The sequence below is a fragment of the Neopelma chrysocephalum genome, unplaced genomic scaffold (assembly GCF_003984885.1).
Source record: "Neopelma chrysocephalum unplaced genomic scaffold, ASM398488v2 Primary Assembly neopelma1_96821, whole genome shotgun sequence".
Taxonomy (NCBI): domain Eukaryota; kingdom Metazoa; phylum Chordata; class Aves; order Passeriformes; family Pipridae; genus Neopelma; species Neopelma chrysocephalum.
In genome coordinates, this window is record NW_020925465.1 from 1,811,993 (window position 1) to 1,825,420 (window position 13,428).

At 42.8% G+C, this 13,428-nt stretch overlaps 1 protein-coding gene across 2 annotated transcripts in view; it reads left to right on the plus strand.

Moving 5' to 3' along the window:
• The window catches only part of LOC113960633 (neuronal acetylcholine receptor subunit alpha-7-like), a 56,681-nt gene that overhangs the window by 14,004 nt on the left and 29,249 nt on the right, over positions 1–13,428 (plus strand). For both annotated transcript variants that reach the window (XM_027670293.1, XM_027670292.1), the window contains exon 2: positions 3,400–3,539. In XM_027670293.1, coding sequence (XP_027526094.1) covers positions 3,400–3,539 — 140 coding nt within the window. The remainder of the gene's footprint in view (positions 1–3,399; positions 3,540–13,428) is intronic.

Sequence of the window (13,428 nt, forward strand, 5' to 3'; positions counted from 1 at the left end):
GTGCTGTATCAGCCACTCCTTCCAGTTTCATGCCATCTGAAAACTAGCTGAGGGTGCACTCTGTCCCTTTATTCATAACGATGTTAAATAGCATATCCACCCCTGGAGTGCTCTACCACTGGCTGGCCTTCAGCTGAACTTTGTGCTGCTGCCTACAACCCTCTAACCCTGACAGTTCAGCCACTTTTCTGTCCCCTCACTGCTCACTCATTGGGCCTGTAAGGCATAGACAAACATCTATGAGGATTTCTTGGAGACGGTGTCAAAAGTCTTGCTAAACTTGAGGTGAACATCATACACTGCTTTTCCCTCACATTTTAATGAGATTCTATGTTTTCCTGCTGCTTTAAAGGTATTTCAGAAACAGGGGGACACTGTCCGAGGCAGTGGGACATAAAGGCTCTCTGTTGCTCAAAGATACTTTATCTAGAAAGCATTGTGCCCTTTGTCAGTTACTTTTACTTCCCAGTAACACACAGAGGCAAGTAAGTCTGGCATTGGTTTTGGGAGACTAACTTGGCAACCTTAAATATTGGCATCCATCTTCTAGCCTTAACAGATAAAACAGTGCCACTGCTTAAATTTCTGTGACTAAGGGGTAGTCAGTGGTAAAGCTTATTCTACCACTATTCCTGAGAGATTCAGACTTCCCCATCACCAGCAAACACTCCATTTAGCACACAGAGATGTTGTGTCACAATGCATTAGCACAAGCATTATAGGGGAAAAAAGCAGAAATCTCTCTGGAGTATGAAGCACTAAGTATTTGAAGATTGCAATTTAAAGAAGAAGTCTATGAACATACAAGTCAGAATAGACATTCACCTGGGTTCCTTCTGCAGAGCAGCTGTAGCACAGAGATGGCAGTTATTACACAAGCCAGGTCTTTGTGGTACCAATAGCTGCTATACCTATTTGCCAGGATGCCCCAAGGCTCCATTGCTTCTGATTCTATGTCATTTTGTAAGCAAAACCATACAGCACACTAATATGTGGTCACCAGTGCCAATTCAGCAGGCTTAGGATAGATCAGCTAAGACAATGTTAACAATTCTGCATACAAGAGATTTAAAAGTATTAGGATCACATTACAGAGGGGAGAGTTGAAGAAAGGATGGAAAACCAGGTTCAGTTCTGGGCTACTTCACCTGACAAAGTATGACAGGAAAAGGGGTGACTGAAGCACACAGTGCAAAGACAGCTTTCCAAACCATACAGCAAAGGGTTACACACAGATTTCTCCAAGTCAGACCTCCCTTGGGAGGCTGCTTCAATGCACCATGACAGCGACAGTACCAGGGCACTCTAGCAGCCCAGTTGAGTCCTAGCAGTCCAGTTGAGACTGGTGAAAGACACTTTTCCCTTGTAAAAGCTGAGACAGCCAGTTTAAAAGGAAGGTTAAAGGCACATTTTATGTAAGTACTGAAGATGAGAGCAATAGTTCAGGAAGGCATTTCTTCCCTAAAGCACAGGAACATGGGTGGGTATGTGAGTGAAAGGACATCAAATTTGCTCCAAACACAGAGCCTCTTTTCCAAGAACCATGTGCAGTCATTTTCATGGGTTTCCTTTCCACCGACAGCTCTTATAGTGGAGTCCAGGCCTGCTGAGGAAAGTATTAAGGCAATAACAGAGTAATTAAGTCACTATTTAAGTAAGGAGGGAAGCTTACTTAAGATGCTGAAGGAGAGATACTGTGCTCAGAGCTTGTCTTTGCCATCGGTGAAAACATAGCACACAATACTGATGATCCAGCAAGGCTTCTTGAGACAGTGCTTACAGCATCTGCTCCTCTGGATGCCCATGATCATGTAGTAAATTACAAAAGAGGAGAGAGGGCTCAGGAAGTTGATGTGTTGGTGTAACTTACCAAAGTAAACAAAAATCCTCTTCTTCCTTGTTTACCGAACATTGCCACAAAGCTTCCTTGAGTATTAGGAAAACTGAAGAGAACACAAGTTAAAGAGACTTATGAAGTGTTTTTAAATTGAATTTATTACTAGCTTTAAAAGGCATGGCTGCTGTGTTGGAGGGCAGCTTGTTTCAGTCTCACAAGGTTTGGTGAGCACAGTAAGAGTCTGGGAAAGGCAGAACTGATTGTTATGGGTTTTTTGCATCATCAAGAAGATAATCATCGTAACCTCTGTTAGAGAAGTCCTGTTCTCAATGTGCAGAGCTTTGTTCAAGAGTTAAAAAAAGTCACACGCAGAGACCAGGAGCTGCAGTGGATAAAAAATGCTTCAGTCCAAAATAATAATGATTTAGAGTGCAGATTCTCTGCCAGGGATTGAATTTGTATAATTCAGAGAAGAAACATTCATGCTGACAAGACTGGTTTGACCGCAGGGAACCTGCAGTCCACGCCCCTCATTCTGTTATGTACAGCTCTTAGGTAGAGCTCAGGCTGCTACCAGCCATAGCACCAACACCTACACAGTTTTGGGGGAACCAGGGTCCCAAGCAGTGTGTTGCAGCAAACTGCTTGGCTTCCTAAGGGAAGACATCCAAACCTTCACCATCTACGGCCATTGTGGAAGGAAACCTGGTCATGCAGGTTATATGGGTACTCTCCACACCCACTCTGGAACAAGAGTTCCAGTTGGGGAACAAGAGCATCTTGGAATTTAAGCATAGACTGCAATTCTGCTAGTCTTTAACATGCTCGGGTGTTTGTATGACAGCTTCTGTGTTGAGTCTGTTCCCAGTGGAAACTGAGTTAAGTGTGTAGGACCAGAAATTCAGTGTCACTGTACACAGCTATCAAATACTCTAGCCTTCATATCCCCACCTCCTTAGATGTTAACAAAGTGTGCTGCCATCAGAAGGAAAATAGCCAAGGGAAAGACTGCTTTCCAAAGCCTGGAAAAACTGCTACACAAAACTGAAAGGGATTTGAAGGAGGCTTGTTACTGTTTCTTGAGCATCAAAAAAGGCCTGATACATCAGCTCCAAGAAATAAGAATACCTGTTACACCTGCTGGGTAAATGCACAGTGTGTCTAAGTAATACCAGTGCTGGCTTGCAACAGCCAGTCTCTAGGAAATAAGAACAAGCAAGTAAAAGCAAAATATTATCTGGTGGTTTTGGAGCCACAATTTTACTGACCATCAGCAGGAGGGATTCCAAGGAAAGGGGATATTCACTCACTGCCCCAAATTTTTTCAGTAGTTTCTGAATGTTAGTGATGAGTTAGAGTGTTAGTAGTTAATTTTTTTAAGAGTTCATCATTCATATATGCAGCAAAGCATATGTCACATCCATGTGCAGAATTCGGGGCATATTTTTAGGAACTGCTTTCAAATTACAAGGCTATTAAGAGAGGTTTTTCAACAAAACAGGCAAACCCTTGTGACAGTGTGACCAGCCTGAATGACAGACACTTTCTTTGTTTTCCTGTAGTCTCTCAGCAGGGTGAAGGCCAGAGACGCTTGTACAGAGAACTGCTGAGGAACTACAATCGCCTGGAACGACCGGTAGTGAACGACTCCCAGCCGCTGGTAGTTGAGCTCCAGCTTTCTTTGCTGCAGATAATTGACGTGGTAAGTTACCTGCTGTCCTCTTCTCTTTGGCACCCATTCAGCATAACAAATCTGATCTCTCATCTAGGAGACACGCTTTTCCTCTTAATCAGGCTATCAGAGATGAAAGCAGTCTGTCTTGGGCTAAGCATCCTCCTTACAGGAGTACATGCTTTGACACTTTGGAGGAGTGAATATCCTCCTAAAAGTGCAGCCATCTCTGACACAACATGAGCTGCAAGGAGATTAATTATGTATTTTTTTCCCATTTGTTTTAACAGAAAAAAGAATTCAATCAATTAGAAGCCGTGTGTTACTACAAATTATTAATGATACATTCTTCTCAGAGCTATGTGGTTTGTGATAACTCAAGACCATGTGCAGCATTCAAAGCTACCATCACTGCACTTACACTTTTTCATTAGACATTATAATGGCATTGGCCTTTTCTGCCATCATATTTTTACCATGCATTACAGTTTAAAGAGTCCGCCTGAGATGAGCTTAAAAATACATAAAAGCAAAACCTGGAGGCACAGACCTCTAATTGTCTTGACTACAACATGCTTTTATAGAATTGGAGATTTGACCCATGGAAAATTTTAACACAATAATCCAAATCCTTTTTTTCATCATGAAGGGGATTCTCTATGATAAATCATGATATATATAGACAGGATTTCTTTCATCTACATGGTAAAAACAAGCCAGGAGAAAAATTTGACCACCTTTCCCCTGTCAATACAGCAAACATGTGAACACACACGTGCACCTTTCTTCATCCGACATTTTCCATAAACTATATTATGGTCTGGTTTCTGATACACTGTCACTGTCATGCAGGGAATGACAGAGAGAGAGATGTGGAAACATTTGTGCAGTTGCAAAGCAATTTGACAGAGGCCTCAAATGCTCAAAGCTTTTAAATCTCTCACAATCTTTCTGAAAATGTGTAGTACACCAGGTGCTCTCCCTGTAGAGGCAAGCAGGATCCTGAAAGTATGATCCCCTCAGCTCATGCTATACAAGTGGCAGGTCCAGTCAGTTTTGGTGCTCCTGCAGGCAGGCAGCAGCCACTCAGACAGGCTAAGCAGCTTTCTGTTTTGAAATGTTACCAACTTCATTGAACTGGAAGAAGGAGGAGATCAACATTCTCAAAGTCCTCTACACGAATGAAAGAGCAGAGATTTCCTGCAGCTAATTTCAAATAAATTTCAGGAAGCAATTCTGAGTTTAGCTGAGGTGTCTCAGCTCCAAAGATCTTGCTTCAGCCCTTCTTTTTCTGATGGTATTTTCTTTCAGCATTTTGAAGGTTGGGGATGATAAAAGGGACTCTCTAGCCTTATGATTGTGACTGTATGTATTTAAAGTCAGTCAGTCATGAGGAGTTATATAAAACCATTTTTCAGTTGGGTTTCATTTTTACATATGAATGGGAAATTCAGGAAATTGGCATTTTTAAAGTACTTTATCTACATTATATCAATTTCCATTACAAAAAATTTAGTTCCAGTCTTCTCTTTTGATTGTCCACAATAGAAAAGTAGTATTCTAAATGTTCATTCCTATCAGAAAAAAAGCTTTTCTTCCTTACATCTCTGCACACAGTACAGAAGCTAGATGTTAATCAGTTCAGAGAATTAATGGCCTGTCCTAGGCTCATGGTCTTGCAAACTGCACTCATGGTGTTTCAAAAAACATCCAGAGTCACCTGAAGTGTTAATCTTGGTTGATGTAAAAAGGTTCCTGTCTCTTCTGTGAAGACACAGAAAATCACTTGGCAGTGGAGTCCCTGTAGTAAAAAGGTGCCATCAACAAACGCCTAAACCAGCCAGCCTGAAAATGCACAAAATACTGATCCCATGGGTGCCTACATCAGGAATCAATGCAGGAATATGCCAGCAACAAGCATTGTACTTGTGAGCCTGAGCCTCCATTGCTGGCTGGACAGAGTGCAGCATGTGTGTGCCCCAGCTGCTAAGGTAAATGTCTGCTCAAAAGGAGGCTTGTTGTAGCCACAGTGATGTAAAGAGCAGCAGGCAAGCTACAAAGGAGAGGTAACCTCCATTACCTGTGACACCATGAGGCAAACCAAGTGGAAAACTCACTGTTCACTCAGATGGTGGGGAGGGGGTGAGTAAACTCTGTCTCCTCAGCTGCCCTGCCTGGCACCAGACAAAGCAGCTGGTGCACAGTTCTTCACTAGGGGGAATAGGAATAAGATATAGGAATAGGATAAACAGCATCACAGCATCACCTTGGCAAAGGTGTACGCACTAACAAAGTGAAAAGCTGCACTTTCTGAGGACTTGTGTGTCTCGTAAAAGAGCAGGGTGTTAGGCAAGGTCCCAGGCTGAGTGCTCTTCATACACTGGGGAGCAAATAAGCACTCCATAGTCGGGGGAGTGCGGTGTGCCAAGGCATACTACAGTATTGTTAGACTCACTGAGATGCTTTGCAAGTACTCACTGCTATGGACATGAGACCGTGGACCCTGTTCTGTTTTCTCTGCAGGAGAAAACAGTATGGAGAAGACAAAAACAAGTGTCCTGTTTTATTTTTGCATGGAAATAAGAAAGAGTGTCTCGTGGGAGTGTTTCAGGTTACCCGAACACTCATACTGATACTCAGAGAAACTCATGCCTTACACATGCCAAGGCCTGGCATCACGTCTAATACACTTTGATCTGGGACAGGTTCCATGACATGCCTCTGTAAGTCTGTTTCCTACACATACTGTATTACAATGTAAGGAATCCTAAATTCATTTTCTGCAGCCAGCCTGCTGAGGACAGCATTGGTGACAATCTAATTTCACTTTGCTACACAGAGAGTAAAGACTGCTTGGAGGTTTTGGCTGCTTGTCACTGAGGTTTTCCAAACAGTAGTGACAAGTGACTATTTAAAATCTCACCTCTTCTTCTTACATCCATTCAAAGAAAATTTCAAAGCATGACTACTTTGGATTAGGTTTTCTGCTTCTACCTGCATTTATTTGCCTACATAGGATATCTGTGGGTTTTAGCAATCAAAGCCAGGCATCATACTCAGAGCTGTGAAGAACATATTCTCTGCTTGTCACAGCTGTGGTAGACAAATGCAAATGAAGTACTGTACGGTTCAGATTTTCCCCAAAATTACATTAATTCACAGCTATGTCCATCACAGGCCTCTTACATCCAGGAAACAAATGAGCAGAAGGAGGGACAGTTGCAGCCCCTGTTTAGCAGCAGCGTTCAGCTCAGTTTGCCTTGTCCTCTATGTGTGAGGACAACTTCATGCTGAGCTATCTCCTCTGTATGCAGTTTCTGAGGGTCACTCTTGCCAGGAGCCTGCCCTCCAGGCACTCCCTGTGCATCAGAAGGGCGTTTGGCTGGTGATTATTCCCACAGGGCACTGTCAGGCACTGCCAACCCCTGCCAGACAAAGCATGGGTAGACACCCAAGAGTACTTGGAACAAGAATTCTCTTCTTATTTTGTCTAAGAGCCCAGCCAGTTGGTCAGGTTAGAGCAATTAAGAAATGAGGTGTGACATTTTCCACAGCAGAGGAAATGCAAGCGTTTTCCTTTGGTGCCATGTGAAAGGAACCTGCTAAATAGAAACCATTTGTCATCATGAATGATGGTTTTCATTGCTCCTGTTGGCGTTTGCAGGAGACCTTATCTGAAGGGGTGTGTACATGTTGCAGCACTGTTGACTTACTTAAAAAAAAAGCAAACAAAAAACTACTACTCTGCTCCCTGCATATGGTGAAGTCCTGTAGTACTTTTCTCCTCCACGTTCACCCTTCCAGCTGCCAGTGACCCAGAAAATCAACTCAGCAGATTACAGGTTGCCCAAGTACATAATGCCAAATTATTGTTCAGGTGCTTTTCTGGAAATTTCCTCCTGTTTCAGAGGCCATAATGACTAGAAAAAGGGACTGTGAGTGACCAATGGGAAGCCACAAAAATACAAAAAATCACCAGCCGTACATGAGTCATTTTGCACTTTCAGAAGAAAAACAAACAAACAAATATCTTTTACTGTATTTTGGGCTGAAAACCCAAAACAAATGCTCTATCTGGAAAAATTTATTATGGACTGTTCTGATTCAACTGAATAGTGTGTAAAATGATTGTACATCCTAGGGATTGCAGGTTCATCACAGACCTGATCACATGCTTGCAAACAATCTCACTTTTAAACTTCAGATATTGTTGCTATGGTGTGTCAAAGCTCCTGACATATTTACAAAGCAGGAAGATAAGTCAACAGAAGAGTTTAGTAGGATAACAAAGAACAAATATTCAGTTTGGGTTTTTTATCTCAAAACTGTGTCTGTGCCTTGCTGTGCAGGGAAAGCAAGAGAAAAAATCCTCACATACTTTCCCTGAGAATTCAGATGCATTCACTACAGCTATAAGCAGCATACTAGGTTAGCAGCATACCTGTTTTTGTCCTCTCTACTAGGAACTTATCAAAATGTTGAATTCAAAATTAAGCTTGCACTAGTTTCCCTTAAATCAGAGACTGCAGCCCTGAAGGAGTTGGGGTTTTTTTGTTATTTTGGGTTGGTTTGCTTTTTGATTTTTTCTTTGAGGAAGTGTTTGGTAAGAGAACAACATTTAATGTAAGCCACTCTTGACATTGGAGATGCCCTTACCAGGCTGCTCAGTTCCCAGGTGATCTGCTCCTCAAATAATAGGATGGTCAAATTCAGTCCGCAGGAGATGTTGTGCAATGACCTCTTTGTTGGAGAATCTCTATGTGAGTGAGAGATGACAAAGCTGGAGGCTACCTGTCAGTATACTGCACCGTAAAGTAAAGGTGAGAAGGCAATGCCTAGCCCTGTGTACCTCCTGTCTGACACAGCCCTGATGCTGTTGGCTTTTTCACAAAATCTCTGTCAGACCTGAATGACTTTTAACAGCTGATTTCCTTACTCTTGAATGATTTTGTTTCATAAGCTTCCCAGGCTAGTTTTGCAGGTGAATTGAAAGGCCAGAAAGTTCAAGGGTTTATTTTCTAGCTCTAATTCACCTCTTCCTTCTTAAACTGACCCTAGAGCAGCTAGGTCATCCCCTCCACCTTTCATCCCAGCACAAAATGTACAAAGATCTATGCCGAGTGTTATGCAGCAAACCCAGATCAACAGACAAGTGGTTTGAGGAAATGAATAAAAACATGCAGTGCACATAAGCACCTGTTCATATGTTATTCCCAATGTAGTATCAGAATTCAGTAGATTAAACCATAAGCCTTATAATACATCCCCTACAAATCTTTTACGGATAGATAACTTCAACAATGTAAGCTTGACCGCTCAACTGACTCTTTCAGCCCTTCTAGATTAAAGTATCTTTTTTTCTCTCTTAATAATGCCTTTGCATTTATTTGGGAGCTTCCTGTACAGCCTTTGTGAGCTATGTTTACTCTGTTTCTCCTTAAAAGACCTACTCTACCAAACCACATATCTTTCTGGGAAGTTTTTTTTTTCTCTCTCATCTTGCAAGGGCCAATTCAATGAGACCAGAGAAGTGTGACCAATGTTCAACTCTGCAAAGAAAAATTAAGTACATTGCCCTCTTCATTAGAATGGGAGAATCTTGAAAAGTGCAAAATTCAGGGTTGATTGAGCCACGTATTATTATTTTGGCTGTCCTCTACGTGCCAGGCATTATCAAAATGTCAGTCTCACTAAACCAGTTAAACATGTAAAGTGTGAATTTGCTATCACAATGAAGGAAAGCACCATGGGTATCACGGCTTCCTGTCCAATACTACTCGCACATGCTTGCCTGAAACCTTATGATGGAGCCTTAATTACCTGAATTTTACTGGCAGCTATTTTTAATTTGGCTTCTGCCCCACTCGGCACAAAGAGTGGAGGTGGCCCACTTAGTGAGCAGCAATTCCAAAGTTTGTTTTCTTTCAGCGTGGTTCCCTAAGCCATATTTAGTGGCAGTGGCTCCGACAAAAGAATGGCTGATTTCCTTCTGAGATTTTCTATGGTGGTCATCCTGCTTGGGCATTTAGCAATAATTAAATAATTTTCTCTCTGGCTGGTGAAAAGTCTGCACTCTGTAGATGTAGGAATATGAATCTTGAGCCCAGATGTATTCCTTAATCTTGGGTTACTAATTTGAGGCATCAAGGACTTGCAATAAAACAGTTAAGCCAAAGCTGTTGAAGTGGCCTTGAACCTAGTATTTCTCAGTTTCTCTGTATTCTCTGAGAGTAAGTCCTACGAGACAGCTCCTCAGTAAAAACCTTTCCCCTCTTTTCTATCCTTGATCACAAGCTTTAAGAGCTCATTTGAGTTTTGAAACACTCCTACATCCCCTTATTTCTTGCTGTGCTGTGACAGCAGCATGCAAATATAGGAAGAAAAACCAAAGGCAATCTTGCAAATAGCCTAAGCATGAGTCTCTATTAAGCACTCAGGGTTGGCCTATTTGAGACCTTTCCCAACCATCCTCCCACTGTTTTCCTTGTGATCTCAAATGCTGAAAAAGACAATGAATAATTAATAGCTTGAAATGATGATTTGTGTCTAGTCCTGTTTATTGAAACACCTGCCAAGTATGCACAAAACCCATAGAGGGCTATTTCAGGATAAGGTATCTACCCTGGAGAATATAAAAACCACCTACATGTTATGTGTGGATGATTAAGGATTTTAATGCAGGACTGACTGCTTTTGGATGGTGACATAACATCCTTTCCCACAGGAACTAAGCATGTATGTCAGTTTATCCAAGCAGTCAGAGAGCAGCACTGTGCTGGAAAGCCATGTGAGAAGGCTGGAAAGCCTTCTGACCCAGATTCTGGGGTTTCCATGAGAAGCATCTTTGAAACAGTGGGACAAAACCGGTAGCTTCACTCTCTCTAGGATCCCATAGAAGTGTGGGGACACGGAGTCCCTGCAATTTGCGGGTGTTTGTGCAAACAGTCTCAAGAGCAGTGCTGGAGTCTATACTCTGTCACAGTTCACTGGAGTCCTGATCTTCAGGCACTAGTGCAAAAGCTACAACTTGCAAAAGCTACAACTTACAAAAGCAAAACTATTTTCCTAAGGCAAGTACCTAGAGCCCCAGGCAACAGTTAGAAGTCATGCCACATGTGCAGGGCAAGAACAAGTCTGTCTTTTCCACCACAATGGCAGTGTAAATTGGAAAGTGTAGGGGGAAAAGGCAAGTAAGACCTACAAATCATGTAGGCTTGGGACACTCTCAGTCACCAGTTGTGTGAGTGGGAGGGCTACCTACTCTGATGCCCTGACTGGCAGCAGAAACTGGCATTTTTTCCCTTATTTCTTCTTCCCACTCTCACCTTTGAGGAAATCACAGATTCGGTACTTGCTGCAGTGGCTTTTGCATCCAGGCCTTCGCATTTAACATCCATATGAAAGCAACTGTTTAGTCTCTGACATATGGGGAGACAAGGTTTTCACAAGGAATACCTTTTTGAGGACTTTGTTGGCCATGCATTGTGCAGCCTGAGAAATACAGCTGGCATCCCTGCACTTGCAGGCTGCTGTGGTACAGTCCCTCTTTGACTGCTGTGCTCCTCCCAGTACAAGGTTCTCTTAAACTCTGTGCTCTCATGACAAGTGATTGCTCCTGACTCAGTGGTTTGCAAGGAGAGGAGTGTAATCTGACAGAGGCTAAAACCTCCAATATGTCAAGTTTCTGTCTTGAAAGCAAGTGTGCACAGGACTACTGTAAGCAGCAGATACAGATGAAATCGTATTCCCCCCACACTGCCCTTCTGGGGACAGAAGAGTGCAGGTGGTTAAAGGCAGTGTGACCACACAGCCCACACAGGCTACTGCACTGCCTGTGTAGAAGCTGCTACACAGTGGAAAGACCAAAAGCAGATTGCACTGCTTATCCACAATGAAAGAGCACAGACCTCTCCAAGACAGATAGGGGATCAAGAAAGGCATAACCTCAAGAAGAAGCCAGTGGCATCAGATGAAAATGTGGTTTAACCTCAGATGAAAAACACCTCAAAATATTCATAGGAGAAAAAGCCCGTGCAACAAAGGTGTTCAGCTATGAGTTCTTAGCTATATCCTCTTTGGCTTGACAACACTGGCCTAGATGCATCTTCATCCTGATGGGCAACAAAATACTCAGGAGGTGTTTGTGGATGTTTGTTCAACTTTTGTTATTCCTTTGTATTTCTCTCTCCCAGTCTTTCACCTTAACTCTGGGCCCTCCCCTCTGATTCCCATCTTCCTCCTGAGGGTGTTTTCTAAATGGGATTGGGATGAAGTACTCAAACTTCAGGTGTCTCTACAAAGTTGATGTTACCATGGCAACATTTATTCCAGCTTTCTAATGAGACCACTGAAATATAAAGGCTGTCTAGCGATATTTACTGGAATGTTGCCAAGGCAACCTCGGTGTTTCTCAAAATGACTGGGTTTGTGAGCCTTCAACCATTCAGTGCATCTAAGCTGAGTTTTGGTTAATCAGCTGAAGATTGGGGGCAGGTGGGTGGTTCATAAATGGAAAGGAGTGCCTGCTGCAGTCACAGAGTGAGCATACAAGCCATTGAAAGTCTAACAATTCCTTTGGATATTTTTAATAAAATCCCATGCAAAGGCCAATGCCTCTGCTAACTAAATTTTCCAGGTCTCACTGCCAATGTCTCCACATCACTTGATCATTTCCCTCTTTGTCTTCAGGTTTTCAGGCACAAAAACAGTGGGGGAAAAAAGAACTTCAAAAATTAACCAAAGTAGTACTGAAGTAGTCACACATGACCTCTGAGAGTCACCTGTTCAGTCTGGGATTTTTCTGATCACTGTCTTGCAGTAAGTCGATGGCTGATTCAACTCCTGGTGTTGTGGCTCTGTGAGAGGGCAAGGATTAATGACTCCTACCAGTCACCTGGTAACAAGTGCCTTGCTACAGAGGTAACACATTACCATATGATGTGACTACTGAACCAGGAAAGGCTTTGCCTTTTTCTGTCCATGTGATGTGATTCAGGTAATTATGTTGCTGAGGGCAGCTACATTTCATTTAGACGTTGACCTGACAAGGGAGGATCTGCTGACAGGCAGTGGTGCACTACACAGGCAGGTGTACGTACATTGTAAGCTTTGGATTGAGAGCAGGGACAAGAAAACCAAACTAAAACATTCACATGCTGCAGCATGTGCACCAGAACAAACCAAACTAATTCTGTCACTCTCCGTGGGTCAAAGGTGGCTGTAGGAATAAGCAGATATCCAGGGCAGAGGATTAACTGGAGTCAGGCTGGAGATATAAAGGGGAGAAAGTGACCCAGATAACGACAGGAAGGATTTAGAGAACAACTGTTGCACTTGCTAGTGACCACAGCTTTTCCAGCATTTTTGAATACCAGAAGCAAAGTGATTTGTCTGAGCTGAATATTTACAAACCAGAAGAACTGCCAGGGGAATGATGGAGAAGCACCTCTGGGGTCTAGTCATCTCCAGCCTCATCCGGGATCTTTGCAGGGCTGCTTTGGATGCCTTGCTGCAGGGAGAGATGGGAGCCGAGAGCCTGCCCAATGCAGAGGGAAAGTCATTGCCAAGGCTGCCAGTGCCAAGTGAGACAGAAATTTTGCACAGGAAAAGCAGTATGATGGATTATGCAAGTTTTCTCTTGGGAGGGAAGGCATCCTCTCAACTAATCTTCAACCCCTCTGCACAAACTAATGACGCATAGTGAAGGAACCGCCTCCAGCACTCCCCAAGCTCCATAATTAGCTTTTACTTAGGCAAATCTAGGTGACCAGTGATCTCTTGAGACAGAGTAAAGTACACATAGTCTCATGGTCGGTTTTAAGCATCTTTGTAACAGAAAAATACGGTCCCTCCTGTGTCAATGTATCTTAGAGATACCTAAAGTACAGAGGTCACGATGAAGCTGTAATTCTTCTGCAGC